Below are 18,388 nucleotides of genomic sequence, written 5' to 3' on the forward strand. Positions count from 1 at the left end.
CTGCTCATTTTCTGATGGAGCTCTTCATGGGGGCCTGGTTCACTGAGTAGCCAGAGGGTGTTTGCACTCCTCAGGCCTAGGGCATCCCTTTTCTTGTTCCCCTTTTCCCACTGAGGAAGCAGGACTGAGAATTGCCTTGCTCCTGGCTGCTATGGAGTGCCCACGGCTCACTCAGCCTGAAGTCCAGAACAAGATGTGTGTCCGGAAAGGTTTATGTGATACTTGGGTCTCTCAGCAAGGATGTGAAGTGTACAGTTTCCCCAGAGTCACAAAGGATGACCTCAAATAATTTCTCTATCTGTAATAACATAAGCCGGGCACAGTGACGCACACCTGTAACACCAGCACTCAGGAGGCAGAGGCAGGCGAATCTGTGAGTTCGAGACCAGCCTGGTCTACAAAGTGAGTCCAGGACAGTCAAGTCTACACAGAAAAACTTTGTCTTGAAAAGACGTTAAAAAAAAAAAAAAAAAAAAAAAGACACAAATGGCTTTTCAATCCCATCACTCACACACGTTTTATAGGCTTACCCCACCTTATCCATCCATCTTCATATGAAAAAGGAATTGCTGTCTGGTCCCTAAGAATGGCAGATTTCCCAAATGGCAGAGAAAATCCTTTTGGTAAGGTCCTCCTCAGTAGAAAAGAATTGCTATTTTGTTTTAAGAGAAAGATAATTTGACTGACTCAGCCATGAATCAAGATTCCTACTTGTCTGGCACAGGCCTTCCTTAAGCTGTTCTGCAGGCAGGAAACTCGTGTCTTTTGTGGACATAAATTTTCTTCCTGTTTGTAAATCTCTCCAGATGCTCTGTTTTGATTAAACGAGGACTGGACCCTTGTAAATTACTTGGCTTTCTAGTCAGGGAGAAGGAAGAGGTTGGGAATAACCAATTTACTGATCCTCTGTAGCCCTGGGCAAAGCAGAGCCAGACAAGAAGATTCACAGATCTTTGTCCTGATAAGTTTTGCTTTGTGGTATTTATACGCATTTTTTTTTTTTTCCCTCTAAGTCTGGTTCCTCCTACCCAGGGCTAGGGCAGGAAAAGCATTTATGGCAACACAGAGTAAAGCTGAAGTTGCTTTTGTTGTTCATTGTTTGTTTGCTTCAATTCTGCTAAAAGGGATGAAAAAGTGTTACTTAGGAAGAGAGCGTTTCTAACTTTTCCCTAGCAGCTGATGGAAACCGCGTGGGTTCCTCTTTCACACACCCGGAGCAGTGGCGTGACAGGTTGCTCGGGAGAGTCGTGGGTGTTTGTTCATCTGTTAGGAGAAGGCCCAGGATACAGGGTCTCTGGAGAAGCTGGCTGATCCGGAAGCGTCTAGAAGCTAAATTGACCGTGGATACGTTGTTAAGTCTGCATGCAACCGAGCAATGTTCCCTAAGGTCACAGAAGGCAGGTTTGTGGTCATCACAAGGCCTTGTGTCATTTATTGTATTTCAGTATTAAAATGGGGGGCAGAGGGGGAGGCTTGAGGCTATCTCTGCAACTACCTTCCTCTCCTAGCACACTCAGAACTTTTGCCGCCTGCTACCCATCTTATTGCCCTCCCTTGTTCAATAGGGCATTGAAGAGCATCTTCCGGTCCAGCTCTGGAATCTAGGATATGGTCAGCTAGCTGACTGGACTCATTTTTATCAAAAGTACCATCAAAAACCTGAGCTACTTTTGTTGTTGTTTGTTTGTTGAGATAGAGGTGTTGCTATGTTGACCCAGGCGAATCTCAGACTCCTGGGCTTAAGCGACACTCTGCCTCAGCCTTGCGAGCAGCTTGAGACTACCGGCACATGCACTGTGTCCAGTGGAATTTTTGACCTATTCTTGGAAAGCAGTATCTAGAGATGAACATGGATTTCAGAATCAGATCAGAGGGAGGGAGGGGAAAAAAGGCAACCCCCAATTATACTACAGACTAAATATGTACCCCGGGTAAGGTAACTCAGTCATCTAAGACAGGATATAAATAGTTGCTCAGTGGGGTGTTTGTAAAAATTATTCCAACAGTGTCTATCAGTGATCATGCACATACTCTGTAAGTGATCTAGTTAGTCCCTTGGATTGCTTCAGTATAAATCTTGTTCCTTATGAGGGGCCTAGATCTCAGGGTCTTCAGCTTCCCTTCTGAGGAGTACCTACCTCACACCCAACTCATGGGGTCCTAGGTCTCCTGAGGAGAGGGCTTGCTCCTTCGGTGGAGAATCCACATTCCTAGGCAAACAGTCACTGCTTACTGGGAACATCTCCTTTCACTTCAATTATCCCTCACTAATTTGCCACTCTCAAGAGATTAAAATAGAATCACCCGTTTTATTGTTTAGCTCTGTGGTGTGTGTGTGTGTGTGTGTGTGTGTGTGTGTGTGTGTGTGTGTGTGTGTGTGTGTGATAAAACCTCCGTAAATACCAGTTTAAAGCTCAGGCAATTAACCAAACCAAACATCAAGTTTGGCTTTAAAGCTGTTTTGATTCCTTCAGAATATTCATGAAAACACTGGAGAAAGGAAACAAATAAAAGGTCAACTCACAACGTCTCCAGGCTGTGGAGCCCATCAAAGCACTTCTTTCCCAGGGAGTGGATTCTATTGTTATGGAGATGCCTGGAAGAGAACAGTACCAGCCTTCGTGAACCGTCAGGAGGGCATAACTGCTCGGAGAAAAACTAGGAACAGCATTTTTGGATGTTTAAATCCAAAGAAATATAAAGAGTGCACTAACAATAAGAAATGAACATTAAAACAAAACAGAAACCCTGTAAGCTACCTTCGCTTATACTGTAAACAATTCTATAGCACAGAATTTATGGTAACTACTGTTGTGAGCGAGATAATATGGATGACTCACCGTTTCTCTTTGCATTTTCCATTGTGGTTTGCTCACTGTGACTTGGAGACTTAAGAGTGCCCAATAGCGACCCCGAGCATCACTGATGGGGGTGGGGTGGGGTGGTCACACGTGGACTAAGTATGTTTTGTGATGACTCCATTCCCTGGATTGGGCCAGAGGCCATCAAGAAAGGATTTTAGCTAGAGGGAATAGTGGTCAGACTTTTCCTGCTGCCCAAGATTAGAATCTTGACACACTACTAATGTGTGCAATTATCATCTTAGGCTCAACTGATGAGCCAAGAGTGTCTGAGTCAGTGAGGACAGCTGTGTATACACCTGAAAAGTAGACTAGCTCCCAAAGAGGCTTTTGGGGAAAGTAGGTTTAAGGGAGACAAGGTTTAAAAAAAAAAATAGTGGAGGAAAACAAAACAAAATAACCAAACCCAAAGGCCCTAGCTGACTTCTTCAGGGTCAGCGACACCATATTCACGTGAAGAAGTCAGGGTAGGAATTTGGTAATGTCCCCTTAAATTTATTTTCTTTCCAGACTAAGATCTTTGCTTTAATAAGTAGATTGTGGTTTTAGGTGAGATCTATGTGACATCTCTTTGGGGTCTTTTATATGGAAAGGATGAGAGAGGGGATGGGGAGAAAGAAAGAAAGAAACAAAAGAGATGGGTGAGCGCCCTCATAGGAGTGCATTCTACAAAAGAGATGGGTCATCAGCTGCAGTGATGCAGTGAGCTGGGTGAAGGCAGGAGAGATTTAGTGGACAGGGAGGGAACAAAAGAAGCCGTTCTCCACTCCCCTGGAAAGTATGTGTCATAAATGAGTGCCCAAGACCCATAAGCTTAAGGATTGGCACGAGCCTGTGGTGTCATATCAGACCATGGTGGGACCTTTGAGAGGTGGGATCTTGTGGAAGGAGGCGGGGTCACTGAGCCTTGCCCTTGAAAGAGCTATTGGACCCCAGCCCTTCCTGTCTCTCTTTGTGCTTCCTAGTTGCTATGAGGTGAGCAACCTTGGTCTACCATGTACTACCCAGCACCATGCTCTGCTTTACCACAAGTCCAAAGCAACGAAAGTGATAGCCCTGGGCGGAAATCACTGAAAATCCAAGGCACCTTTCTTCACTTTAAGTAGCTAACCTATTCCTCCTTCTCTCTCCCCCTTTTTTTAGCTAGCATTTGCAATGCATGTTTTTTAATCCCTAGAGGTGCAAAGAAAGTCTTATTAGTAATATGGGTTATTAATAATCAAATTATCTTTTAATAATTTTTTTCATTAGATTTGTAATGATTTCTTTTAAAGTGCAGAATAGATTCCTTTATGGTAAGAGGTGCTACTATATGCCCAACAATGTTTATCACCAGTCAGGTGTTTTATACGTGGTGTTTAAACCATTCACATAATCATTTTAAAGGGGGTCCTAGAGTTTTGTTTTGTTTTGTTTTTTTCTTCTTCTTCCCTTTAAAATGCCTCCATTCAAGTTTTGAGGTCCAAGACTTTAAGGCTAAGCTCTCAGAGGGGATTTAGAAACTGCTTAAAGAGAGGCAAAAATCAGTATAACTTACAGAACCACGAGGCTGGAGAGGTTTCCAAAGGCATAGTCGGCTATGTGGTGTATTTTGTTCAGGGCTAAGGTCATGGCTTGCAGGGCTGATAAACTTCTGAAAGCCTGGACAGGGACTTCTGTCAGAGCATTGTCATCTAGCCACAGGTGCCTCAGGGAGTGCAGGCCACTGAAACAGCTGGGTGGCACGTAGCTGATGTGGTTGGCATCCAAACGTCTAGAAGAAAGCAAGCCAGAATGGGAAATAGCGAAGCTCAGGCAGGCTGCGGACTCTGCCCAAAGATGTTGCGTGTGCTCATTAGCAACAGCCAAACAGTCTGGGGAGCTAGCTCCAGACCTCGGGCCAACCGGAACGTTTTTTCTCTTCTGATCAGCCTTTTTCACTCATGGTTAGATCCTTAAGACACCCCCCCTTCCCCATTAAGGAGCTCTTAGTCTCATCCAGGCTTGCGGGTAACATGCTTTCATGCATGGAAGTGTCCTCTCTGAGGTGTAAAATTGCATCCGGTTCAGACACTACAAGGCAGACACGCTCTCGCCTCATTTCCACCCCGAGCCAAATCAATGACACTGTGCTCTCAGACTGCTTGGAACACACTAAACAGCAATTTACTGTGTTGTTCCTAAGCGCTAGGAAAAGATTGCTTCAATATTTGAAAAGAAGCTGTAGTTTTGAAAGGTATGCTTCTGGGAAGAGCTTCAAAACTGCCAGCTGCCTGCCTTCACCTAACCATTTGCTTTGGGCAGATGTTTGCTTTTCTGACGTTTTAAATGAATAATAAAATTAGCAGCTTAGTTGTAACTCTTGCTTCCTTTTTCCACTTTCTGTTTCTTTTCTTTCTTTTTTTCCCTTTGTTTTGTTTTTAAATGGGGAAACACTTCTAAAAATAGGTCTGGTTAATAAGCTGCTGTTGCCTCTGAGGCAGCAGAGGGAGGGCAGTACATTTACTTTGTCATAATTCAGGGTAAATAGTGGCTGTAATTAAAGTGACCTAATATTTCCCATGGAAATGGCAAAGCTAAGGTACGTGAACAATTTAACCATTATCAATCAGTTTATGTTTCCAACGGCATTCACCACTTATTTTTTTTTTAAAGTCTTACATTTGCTTGCATTTTTAAAAACTAGAATTAAAACAAACAAACAACAAACAGAGTGGCATTTTATGCAGCCCATGTATTAGGAAGGATTAGAAAATCGTGAGAGGATTTCAAAAAAATGTTTTGGAAACATTTAAGGCTAAACAGATGCAGGAAGCACACGAGCATCACAAAATCATCTGCTGTGAACCAAATTTAAATAGTTTAGAAATAGAGAAAGCCCTCTGTGGTAGAAAGCTAATCTCCCTGGAAAGGAGCATCCTCACTTTTGGCCACACACATCATTCTGGTAGTCCTCCCACCGCCTACTTCTCATCCATGAACGGGACCAAGTGACCCCTGATGGGCCCCGAGCCCAGCCTCAGTAATAACTGAGGTAAGGTCACTTGGAATAAATGTTATGAGTTGGCTGTCTTTGCCAATACTCACTCACTCTTCCAGTAGACCTGCCATGATTGTAGCTGAAACATGGTCTCCCAACACAGCAGGGTTCCGTCAACAAATGGACTGGAGATGCTTGAGGAAAAATTCATCACGGCTTGTCTCCCTTTCATCAGCAATCTGCCCGCGCTAGAGCTAGAGCACTATAGAGTCTCACCAGGGGTGAGGAGGTGATTGGCTTTATTTGGCTAGAAGTAGAGTCCATACTTAAACTGGGTGTGACTACTGTCGTGATTGTACCCCATCACCCAGCATGGGCCTCTGTGTTTTGGTGGGCACATCATCTTTCCATCCTAGTTGCTTAGGCATCAACGCTCCAAGTACCTCCTAAAAGCCTTGAAAATGATAAACCTCACAGTTCAGTGCAGTGTTGGGGAACCATAGAAAAGGAATCATGGGCTTTTCTTCTTTGATATTTTAAGCTGTGACCAGCAAAGAGTGATTTGCTATCAGTCCCCCTATGGGACTACAGACATTCATTGAGGGAGGGGTCATCTAGAAATAATTTTTTTCTCCTTCTAAAAGAAAGATTAAAATCTGGCCACAGTATTAAACAACTTTCTGTCTGAAATGAGTACGTCCGAATAATTACTCACTGTTCTCACATTCTCAATACTAATGAACACTCCTAAGTCCCTTCCATCTTTAATACAGACGCTAGGTATCCTGTGTACAGCATTAAAATTATGATACAGTTTCATCATTTAAGAAACCCCCTATAAAAGTACAGACAGTTGAGGTACTTTCTATGCATGTATAAAAATGTCATAATAAACACCATTATTTTTAAAAATTAATATACACCAACAAAACATATGAAAAAGGAAGCTCCCTCAAACCATGGTCCTAAACGTTTCAGAATCAACATCTGTCTCGCCTCAAGAAGTTCCGGCTTCACACAGACAGGAGTGTTTTGTTTATACTCGGGGGCATTGTTTGGTCCAGTCTCCCCTTTCCTACTTTATTAAAGTACTATCAACAAATAACAATTATATATATTTACAGGGTGTATTGTAACACTTTATTACAAGTCTTTAAAGTGATTAAATAAAACTTATTGACATTTGTTTCTTTCCATATGTCCTTTTTTTTTTTTTTGTGGTGAACACATTTAGGATGCAATCACTTGCCACATCTCAAGTACACATTATTATTCCTCGTCTTCACCATGCGGTACAACCAGTCACCATCGCCTATTCACTCGAAGGCTCTGCCCTTCCTGCCCCATTCCTGCCATCAGCCCCCAGGCCCCTGACAACCATCATTTTGCTCTCTTCTTTGGTATCTGATTTAATTTTAAACTATCCCACGGCTAAACCGGAGTATGGAATTAATTATTTACCTGCTTCACAAGTGGTCCTGATGGAAGCAGGTTGAGAACTGGCAGGGCATAAGTTGTGTCTACTCAGTGAGGCAGCAGTGGGGTCATATTGTGCCAGCCTAGTCTTTTCAGGCAAGTGAAAAAAATTTTTTTTTTTAGGCGTGGAAAACACAACATTTGAGCTGAGAAGTATAGAGAAAATAGCGCTGAACAGTACAAGAAAGAAAGTCCACACATCGGGGCTGGTGAGACAGGTCACAGACTCGTGCTGTGAGATCTTGAGGACCAGAGTTCAGACCCTAGAACCCACCTAATAATGTGATCACTCTGAAAAGACCTGGCTTGTAACACCAGCTCCAAGGTATCCGAAGGCCCCTTCTGTGCCCTGCCCCCCATGTACAGAGGTATGCCCACTTGCAGACATGTACACACCACACACACACACACACACACACACACACACACACACACACACACACACATCTTATACAACCCATATGTATGGAGTACAGCCTCATTATATATTTGTTATTTGGTGCCACAAAAACAGCTACATTGCATATCCCCACTTTCAGAGTGCCTCGTGGTTTTTTTTTAATTTCACGTAAGTCCCAGTGTGGGAGGTGTCTAAGCACCTTACAGTCTAAGAATTAGTGCTGAGATTCAAACCAAGGTTAGAACTGTGGGACCAGGGATAAGTCAACAGACTTCATCTTTCAAGTGAGGAATAACTTTTCTCACAGGGTTGCTTGATAAGACTGGACACAGCACACCAGGGCTTTGCAAATATAAAGCCTCTTGATAGAGTGCAATCATTCTGCTTTATCTGAGCAGGCATAGTGTGCATCTGTCTTTTGACCAATAAGACATTAAAAGGTAAAAAGGGGCAAACTCAGATTCTGTTTAGGCAAAAGTCAGCCAAGTGAGTACCGAGATTATCAGGGAATTTCAGTTCTGAGAAGCACGGGCTGCTTTTCATGCCTCATTTCAGAAGTAAATAACAGGTATGCAATTATGCTTGGTAGAAGTCTTCCTTACCTTTCAGTATTCTGTAGTATTCATTCATTTATTTATTTACTTCTTTATTTATTTATTTGTGTGTGTGTGCAGCATGTGCTTCCTTACATGTGTCGAGATCAGTGGACAAATTGGAGGAGTCAGTTCTCTCTTTTTATCCTGTGGGTTCTGGCGATCAAACTCAGGTCATCATCAGGCTTGGCAGCAAGCACCTGTTCCCTCTGAGCCATCTCGCCGGCCCCTCTTTTCAGGCTTTAGTTGTATTGTTCTGCCCATGTACATGCATTTGTTTATGTATACGTGAGTGTACATGCAGGCACATAATAAGGTCATGTTTTGCTTTTACTATATCACGGACTGGAACATCTTCACTGCAGAGGAACAGGACAAGTGGCGATGAGTAGTAGATGGCACACCCTCGGAGAACGTCCTAGCAAGGACCTCGGCAATGGCGCATCCATCAAAATGTGACAGAGGTGGCATAGAACCTCCATGTGGCTATGCACAGCAAAGTGAAATATCTAACACACAGCAGGAATGTCCTTGCATTCAGTTCAAAGCTTCTTCATTATGATCTTGAAATACAATTTGAAAGGAGCTCACATGGGAAGTGGCATCTACTTTATGCCCCTTATGAATCTTATTGTCTCTGATGACGTTGTAATTTTTACTCTGCTTATTTAAAGAAAAATTAAAATGTGTGTGTGTGTGTGTGTGTGTGTGTGTGTGTGTGTGTGTGAGAGAGAGAGAGAGAGAGAGAGAGAGAGAGAGAGAGAGAGAGAGAAGAGAGAGAATGCATCATATGTGTGAATACAAAAGGTGGCCAGAAAGGGGCATCAGGGTCCGTGAAGCTGAAGCTACAGGCAGTTACAAGCTGCCTGATGTGGATGATTGTAACTGAACTCATGACTACTGGAAGGATCAAATGCTCTTGTCTGCTGATTCATCTCCCCAGTTTATTTAACTCCCACTTCTTTTATCATCGACAGTTTTATATATATATATATAACGACCATATGGAAAATTAGAAAGCATATTGAATAAGAAGAGCAACCAAAGCTAAGGGCCAGGATGTAGTTCAGTTGTTGGGAGCTTGCCTTGTCTGCACATGGTCCTGAGTTCCAGTGCTAACATCACCAAATCCAACCAGCCAGCCTATCAAACAACCAACCAACTAACCAGAAAGCAATCAACTAATCAACAATCAAGCAACCAACAAATTTAAGTCAAGATCCTATGCCTTATCAATTCTGGAATTTTGGTGCATATTGATTAATATCTCTTGGGACCAGCTTTCACATCTATAAAGCAGAATCACAATATGCCGTAGAAGTACTGTGAGAATTAAGTGGAAATGTTTTAAAAGCCTTTAATGTTTATGGGTAGTCTTTAGATTTGTAAGTAGTGTCATTCTCTGGCCCCCATCCATAGAAATCTATTTTTCTTGCAATTCCTTAATCTACTGTAATTTCACACCTCTCTGTGGGTGAACCCAATGTTTTGGTCCTATGAATGAACAGAACTGGAGATTCTCTTTCTCATCACTCACCCCTTAGTATGAGCCTTTGGCAACTATGCTACACACTTTATTGCCTGCTACAATAGGACTTCCACCAAAGAGAGCAGGCAACACAAAGGGGCAACTAAGGAAAGTGACAGGGTTTCTCTGTGCAGCCTTGGCTGTCCTGGACTCACTTTGTAGACCAAGCTGGCTTCAAATTCACCTCAATCTGCTTGCCTCTGCCTCCCAAGTGCTGGGATTAAAGGCATGGGCCACCATGTCTGGTCCCAGAATTTTTTTTAAAGTATGAGTCTTGCAAAGTCACTTAGGATGAAGATAAATAGCCTTGTCATGACATTTAGGCATCATATGTGGAAATAACCCAGTTCCTGAAGGAAGGAATTGAGGTTGGGAAGGTCCACAGTTGCCAAAAAGATTGTGTTGCTCATGCTGGGCAGCCAGAAAGACTGTCACTTGTGGATTTGTGTTGCCTTTCTTTACTCCCATGCAGTCAAGACTATCCAGTTCACCCTGGCAGGTTTCAAGAGCCTTGAGCCTGATTAGCTTAACTTTCAGAAGACTTCTGGACTACCTGCCTATGAGAAATGCCCCATCTTCTCTAAGAAATCTTACAGGTCATATTAAAAAAAAAAAAAAAAAAAAAAAAACCTTTCTCTAGACTGATCAGACATCCATGGATAGGGAAGGACTGTAGGACATTCAGCAATGTGTAGGAGGAACGGGGGTGGGGTGGGACTGATAATTATAGGCACTCTTTTGAGAAAGACGCATGCCTAGAAGTTTGGAAAGGAAGAGGCAGGGCTTGATCTCGGGTCTTAACTAAGGAGCTTGGTGACTCATCTATCTGTGCAGCCAGAAAGCTATGGCGACTCAGCTTCTGTTCTGGACAGCTGGGTTGACAGAGATCATGTGAGAGCAGGGACGAATGCCCATCTATTTTATGTAAAATAAAAACAAACTAGAGCTACATGTTCACTCGAGCGCCATTTTGCAATAGCCCATACAAGGTGGCAAGCAGAATGGTTGGCTTTTCTCATCAGCAATTGCAAGAGCGCTCTTTTTCTTTCTGTGTGAAGTTTTAATCTTAACGCCTTTGTGCATAGGGCATTAACTGCTCAAATTTCCTCTCAGAGAAACATTTTCTGGATCTCTCTATTCTCTTGAAAGGAACCCTTGATTTATAAATAGCATTATTGTAGGGATTAGAGCCTCTATGAGATCACTGCTGCTGTTGTTATTCCTGAAAATGGTTCTTTATCTGTCTTCTATATGACACCTTGCCAACATATCATATAAGCTTGTATCTTTGTTTGAGAATGTCTTTGATGAGCCATTAACTACCAGGAAGAAAGCGCCAGTCAAAAGATAAGCCATTGATCTTGGCTGATTCCATACGGAGATGACCATAATAGTGTCAATTATTAACATGATGGCTGTGAGGAAAGAGGGCCCAAGTGTGAAGACAGTTGCAGCTGGACTATGCAGCTTACAGGGACTCAATAATAAACAGAGATACGGAGCGTAGCAGTTTCATGACCGGCTTTACACAGAATAGCAATTTTCCTCATAAATTTTAAAGATATGACCCGCCACTCTTGTATAGTAGATACACTTTTGCATTTTATGAGAACATTTTGAAGGAGGCATGGGTAGTTAGGGAACAATGGTGTTCAGTCTGGTCCACTGGTAAGCTCTGAGAAATAAAAGCATTCTCAATTACCACTTTTCTAATAAAATGAAAGCCATTTGACTCTAAATCCACTTTAAGATATAACCCCACAAAATGCATTAATTCTCTGTTATGTTAAAATTTTTACTGTTTTGAACCTTTTGTCCTGGAATTAGTAGACGATTGGCATTGAATTTGGCACAAGATCCTTATACTAGGGCCACCAAGATAAAGAAGTTTTAGCTATGTAATAATAGATCAATATGGATTTAAGTGAATTCCTCATATTATTATAAACAATTTTGCTATTGCTGTTCTTATTTTGAAATATTTGTGGTGTGACCATAACATGGGGGGAATTCCATCTTTTAATACATTTCCCATAAGGATGAGCTTTTTCTTATGTCTTATGAAGGCAAGGGTGCGGGTTCACATCAAGGCTATGATTGTTTACTTGGGCAGTCTCTGCTCCCGTTTTCCCTTCTCTTCCCAATCCACTTGTAACACTGATGGGGCCCCCAGGAAGAGAACTGTTGCTTTAGACGTATGTCTGAAACGGTAACGATTCTTTTTTCACCTCTCTTGGCAAAGAGAGCCTAAAAGGTTCACAGAAATGCCGGAATTTAGAGTCTTGTCAACTGTAGCCCAAAAAGCTAAAGCCTCTACCTCTCTGGCATTGTTCCCAGCATTGCTGAAGATGGAGCTTAAACTTCCCACATGCTGACAGGTGGGGAGGGGGGAACTCCGTAACTGAGCTGTGCCCCAAGCCCAGTGAAGAATAGGTCAAGGGTCATTACACTGATTAATTTTTAGAAGATCCCCATGGCTGTGAATTTTGTCACAAGGAGATGGCTAAAGCAAAAAATAACGAGGGCAGTAACTTTTTCAGTCTCATTTTTTTCTCTACAGAAAACAAAGACTCTCCTTGTGCCGGAGACACATTAGTCTCCCAGGTACCAACCTCCAGGATTTGAAACCTAGAGTCTCCTTTTGGATCTCCCATCGCTTTCCAGCCAATTATTCAGTAAGTTCTCTCAATTTGTCTTCATCTCTGAGATGGCTGCCTGGCTAAGTCTCTTATCTCTTCATACCCGCTTTGCAGCCACAGCTTCTGGGGTGGGGGGAGCTTTGCCTTTGATCTCTTATCTCTTCAATTAATCCTGCAGGCTGCTGCCAGATTAATCTCTCTGAAATTATCCTCTGTGCCATTCCCTTGGTAGGAATCTACGATTTTCCCAAATTACCGTTTCTTTCAGATCTAACACCCACTATTCTGACATTCAAGGCCCTCTTCCATCTCCCTTCAAACCTTCCTCTTATTTCTCTGATCTAGTCTAGTTTTTTTTTTTTTTTTTTTTTTTAGTCTAGTTTTTTTTCCTATCTCTTTCCCACAGTAATTCTAGGCTTTGTGTTCATGACTGTCTCTTGTGTTTAGAAGCATCTCTGTGCCTGTCCAGATTTTATTATTCTTCCAATCAGTCGGCTCTCCCCACACCTCTGCTCTTGACGTGTGGCGTCTGCAACTAAGGGTGGGAAAACTAATTCTAGTAAACAGATAAACTGCAGTCTCTCTGCAGAAACCATTCAGTTCAGTTTAGTCCTGGTAAGACATGTGGAAAAAGCCATACATAGACTAGAGCCTGAAGCCACATAACGGGTTAACGCAGGTTACAGGGAAGCAGGGAATCCTGAGCAGGGTGCACGTAGGTTAGAACCTGGGGCCAGGGTGATGAGGTAGGACGGGGACATAGGTGCATAACAGATGTTGCCTTCTCTCATCACTGTGGTGGGCAGCTCTGTCCGTGGTCTAGCTTTTGTTTTTCCTCTATGCCCATCCTCTCCTGCTCTCCTGTGTGCGCCTCTGCACCCACCACAGATCCCATCTATCCTGAAGTGGTTTTGCTCCACTTCCTGGTTGCCTTCCCAAAGTTACCACCTGGTTAGCGTTTCCAAAGGGCCTGCTCGGCTTTAAAACATTTGCTGGACTTGTAATTTCCTAATACACACGTCCGCCTTACCCGTCTGGTGGGATTGCCAGGAATGTACTTACCACAGCACTGCAGATGAGCTGGCCTAAGAGTCTTTCATGTGGGACCTTTTGAAAATAAACAGTTCACACGCTATTTCCCATACCTGAAGAACATGGTCCCATTTTAGCTTTTCTTCTTGTAAATATTTTGTAGGAAGAGCCTTTCCTCTGAAAACTGCTTCCCCATCATGTTTAAACTTGAGGAAGCGGCGGGGGGGGGGGGGGGGGGAACGGGACCATTTTCTTTCTTGTAAGAATTCACTGGATTCTGATACGCATATGCTTCCATGAAATGAACCTTTAGTCTGACAGACAAAGTCTCTGGCCTCTAGAGCTCCCATGCCTACCACCACGAGGGCATCTTTGATAGGGGGCACAACAGCGCATTTCTGTCATTGCGTGAGTGTGTTACTTCTTTAACTATTTTAGTGGGAGGAATAATGTCACCAATACTAAAGCCACGCTATTTTTAGCTCCCTTGAGTCTATAAGATTAAACTCTAGGTCTCTTTATCTCCTTTTCTTTTTGTTTGCTCACACTTCCTTGTCTTTTGTTACTTCCTTCCCATTCTCCATCCAGGGTCTGAAACCCAATAGGCTCATGAATGCCAAAAGGAGAAAACGATGCTGTCCCGGGCTTGCCGGAACTCTGTTCCTCCCTTCTGGCTCTTCTAGGTTACTGTCTTTCCTTCCTTCCTTCCTTCTTTCTTTCTTTCTTTCTTTCTTTCTTTCTTTCTTTCTTTCTTTCTTTTTAAAACAACTACAAGTAGAAACAATTTACAAAGTGTCTGGATGAAGTCACAGACAGATATTTCACACAGTCCTGGAGTAGAATTTGTAGCCCTAGAAATTATACGTGTGTAGGCAAGATGCACTTCTGGAAGGAATTACCCATTCAGCTTGGGTCTTAAGTATGCTACTCCTGCAGCCTGCACTTGCACTCTGTATTTCCTAATTGGAAAATAGAGATGACAATAAATGTATGCTTGGCTCTTCTCTCATTTTCTGTTTAGCAACTCATCATTTCTGAGATGCACATTTTGCACAATTAGCTTTGCTGATGAGAATTTGGGATGCAAACCAATGTTTCAAATAATCCCTTGACCATTTGGACAAATACGGATGTATACATTTCCTTGGTCAGCTTGCACTTCATATACAGCTTTGAGATATTTGAAATCCACTACCGGCCGTCACAAATGAGGCTGTTTGTGAACTATTCATACAAGTGAGAAGTATGGGAGAGCTAGCCATGGAGCTGTCAGTCATCGGATACTTGCCATCCACCCCAGCCCCCACACGTCACAGTGCCAACAGTTTCAGAGTGAAGTACAACTCACTGTGAGTTCTGATTACATTTCTATCCCCTTCCAAAAATACACACACAGAAAGAAAACTAAGTTACATATGATTACATTGCCAAAAATCCATTCAGTGTCTGGGCAGTTGTTGCCATGCCAGAAGTCAAATGCACACATTGCACAGGAGGATGCTCTGTGCTGCTGGCCACTGGCCCCTTCAGTTCAGCTGAACAGTTTGTAAGTGTCAGGAGACAGGTAAAAGAACACAAATGGACCTATGTCAAACCATTAGGAACAAACCAGCTTTTGTTTATGGGGAACAAGTGGAGATTTAGAGCCTTGAAACTTGAGAACAATCTGTCTCGTCCCCTCAGCAGTGTTGCCAGTTGCAATAGAGCAAGTTCCTTAAGCTTCCCCCAAGTGTAGATGGGTGGAGCACCTCGCTGCTTCTCAACGGTTTTTTGGGTGTGCTGACCGCTTGGTAGAGTAATAGAACACCGGACATTTAAATTCTTCAAGCATGTTTTGTATACAGATCATCTAGAGTTTTGGTAAAATAACGATGTTCATTATGTAACGCTGAGCTGGGCTCCAGAGTTCTGTGCAGTTAAGGTGGCGCTGATGTGGCTGGTGCAGGCATCACATTTTAGTTACCTGGGCAGTATGGCACGTGGCCTTTTAACTTTATCTGCCCACGGTAGTCAGGAGAATTCACAGGCAGAGAGGTGAACTGTTTTCAATTAAACACAAGACATTGCTTTGCTTTTATATTCTACCTCACATTGGACTGCAAAGTATGGATTTAAAAAAAAATTTTTTTTTCAGGCTTGAAAAGAATTCAGAATAGCTTTCATGTCACCTGAGGGACTAACTGCCCGCCCCTGCAGAGCATGCGCTTTCCAGGTTGTTACTTTTAAGAAATGCTTACATATACAAGAAAGCTATTAGAAAACACCTGTGCATGGATTCCATCCTCAGGGCTGTGGTTTGAGTTGGGGGTGGGGTCTGGGGTGGGGGGTGGGGCTGGGGGAGGGAGATGCCAGTCACAGGCTCTTGTGTTTGAACACTGGGTCCTTAGGTGATGGCACTGTTTGGGAAGCTTGTGGGACCTGTAGGAGGTGGAGTTTTCCTGGGAGAAGTGGGTTACTCGGGGTGGGGTGGGGACTGAGTTTTATAGCTTGGTCCTGATTTCTGTTTTCTCTTTATTTCCTCACCATGAATGCAATGTGACCAGATGTCTCCCATTCATGTCACCCTCCCTGCCACTATGGACTGTGTCTGGATTCCCTCAAGCTGGAAGACAAGATAAATACTCCTCCCTAAGTTGCTTCTTGTCAGGCATTCGTCCACAGCGACACTCAGCTTCTGGTTTGCATTGTTGTGGGAGTGTGGCCTACGTGCTGGAACTCTCTGGATGGTTATCACCAACACTGAAAAGCCTCACTGATGGGGCGACATGTACAATGCAATGCCTCTTAGAAGGTTAACGTTGTAAAATACGAAGGAAATATCTTTTTTTCCCCCCACATGCATGTGTGTGTGTGTGTGTATGTTGGGGTGGGGGAAATGAGGGTTAATTTAAGAGAGTAGAATAAAGGACCACCATATATTAACTAAGGGGCTAAGTGGCAATCTAGGTGTTGACTCAAGCTGAAGAGGCTGCGACTTGGTAGCGAGACTTCCTGGTCTTGGCACAGTGGGGCGGAAGGAGTCTTACTCCCCTCCGCCCCTCGACTTTTTCGCTCTTATTGCTGCTGAAGCAGCACCAAGCTAATGCCCTTGCATTCAGGTGGACGGGCTGGCAGAGCTGCATGGAAACAGCCAAGGCACGGGACGATCACTAGTCTCACTTGTGCCGAGCTGTTTACTAGAAGCACGAGAAGGACAATTTACCACTTTAAGTACCAGACAACGATACAACGTGAATGGAGTTTTCTGTTGCCCAGGCCTCTAAAGCAGGGCAGGCGGCACCTTCAGCGCGTGTAGCATGGTCTGTAGAGACGGTGGTTAAGCTTATGAATCTCTCGTGAACAAATCCTATTTGTTGCACCACAGCAGCACAAATAGCATCAGCTAGTGAAAGGAGCACGCCAGTGCATGCTGTGCTTGCCCCATATCTCACACTGATATGCTCTGGGCAAGGGGACCTTGTAACTAGCCGTTCAGCCGACACAATGCTGCGTGAGGCAGAGGCTGAGAACCTTTCTAGACACTTCACTGCGGATGTGATGTCATGCTGGAAAATTAACCCTTGAAGTTTCCACAGGGGACGTGTATTTATATATTTTATAAGGGTTCGGAAAGCAATTCCTTTGTGAACCAGAAACCAGGAGACACCTGGTGAACAGTAAATATCTAGCCGGTCAGAAACTAAATCTGAACACTTTTATCAGAGAGTCGCCACCCAGTTCAAATGAACAAAAGATCCATGGTTTCCTCTTTCTCAAAAAGTTCACTTCTGTTTGTGATCTTTCAGCCAATGGGGAGTTTGGTTACAAACTCTTATCCTTGTATCTACGGCCTGCCTTGCAGCTGTTTAAAGTTCCTATTGAGCACTGCCATGATCTCAATTTCACTTTAGCCACTAGACTGGTGCCCCGACTGGAGGCAGTTGGCTTCGCCCTGCTTGTTTCCTTCAGGTAAAGCTAGCGCGACAAAAGCAGAGTGACGGGCTCCTGTCATTAAGGAGTGGCTGGAAAAGCAACGGGGGGCCCCATCCCCAGCCACAAAGGGGCCCTTGTGGGCTTGTGTATCTGCACGCTCCTGAAAACCTAGGAAGTCACTTTGAGGAGAATAAAAAGCTTGAAACGATCTCAAGCGCAGTTTTTTCCTTTCATTTAAAAAGAAAGATCAAAGAATAAAGGTCTCATCTTCAGATCTCCCAGCCCATTCTCTCATGTCACCGCAGTAAAAGGCATTAAGCAAACTGTATGTAATTATTAACTGATGGATTCCTTACGAAGACTTTCGGCTCGAGCCTGCAGTATTCTCTTGCTTTGTTCGTGCATTTATCTCCCTCATCAGTCAGGACCAGAAAGCAGTGCTTTGTTTGACAGATGAGGACCTGCAGTCTAAGTCTAATTAGGAATACACGACAACACACGTATATCAGAAATCATGCATGGTAATCACTCAAACGTTCTGATGAGAAGACGGGGCACTAACGAAACAGACTTGCCAAGTAGTGATTGAGGACAATTACTTCCAACCCAAGTTCCCAAACATCTAGCCGGTACGAATGTTCTTCATGTGAGGAAATACTTCTTTGTTTATGTGGGTGCTGCGGGGTTGGGTGGGGGAGACTCCTGATGGAAAGGTATGTTCAGAGCAAAGAGCATCAGTGTCATTGCAGTGTGCGTCTGTGTGTGGTCTATGTCTGTGTGTATGGGCCCTGTGGGACAGCTTGTGGCTATCCATATGTGTCCAGTGACGGGCAGCTTGTGGTTTGTGCAGTAGCCATGTTTCAGAATGCATGGTAGATTTTGGTTTCCTAATTTGAGGGTCCTTGACAGATAGGCAGAGTTTAAAAACACTTGTATTTATTTTGCTACGTAAAGTTGGATTACAAAGTAGCTCAGACAGTATAAAGAT

General features: G+C 43.5%; 1 protein-coding gene and 1 long non-coding RNA gene across 2 annotated transcripts in view; one reads left to right on the forward strand and one right to left on the reverse strand.

The window, feature by feature from the left end:
• Positions 1-18,388, reverse strand: part of Lgr5 (leucine rich repeat containing G protein-coupled receptor 5) — a 115,705-nt gene that overhangs the window by 21,191 nt on the left and 76,126 nt on the right. Inside the window, exons 5-6 of the mRNA XM_051172996.1 lie at positions 4,399-4,614; positions 2,525-2,596 (exon numbers count right to left, since the gene is read on the reverse strand). Of these exons, the coding sequence (XP_051028953.1) occupies positions 2,525-2,596; positions 4,399-4,614 (288 nt within the window). The remainder of the gene's footprint in view (positions 1-2,524; positions 2,597-4,398; positions 4,615-18,388) is intronic.
• LOC127212814 (uncharacterized) lies at positions 1,044-15,700 on the forward strand. The gene is made up of 3 exons (XR_007833601.1): positions 1,044-1,387; positions 12,378-12,492; positions 15,623-15,700. It is a non-coding gene; the product is annotated as an uncharacterized LOC127212814 (long non-coding RNA).

This window comes from Acomys russatus, chromosome 31 (assembly GCF_903995435.1).
Source record: "Acomys russatus chromosome 31, mAcoRus1.1, whole genome shotgun sequence".
Taxonomy (NCBI): domain Eukaryota; kingdom Metazoa; phylum Chordata; class Mammalia; order Rodentia; family Muridae; genus Acomys; species Acomys russatus.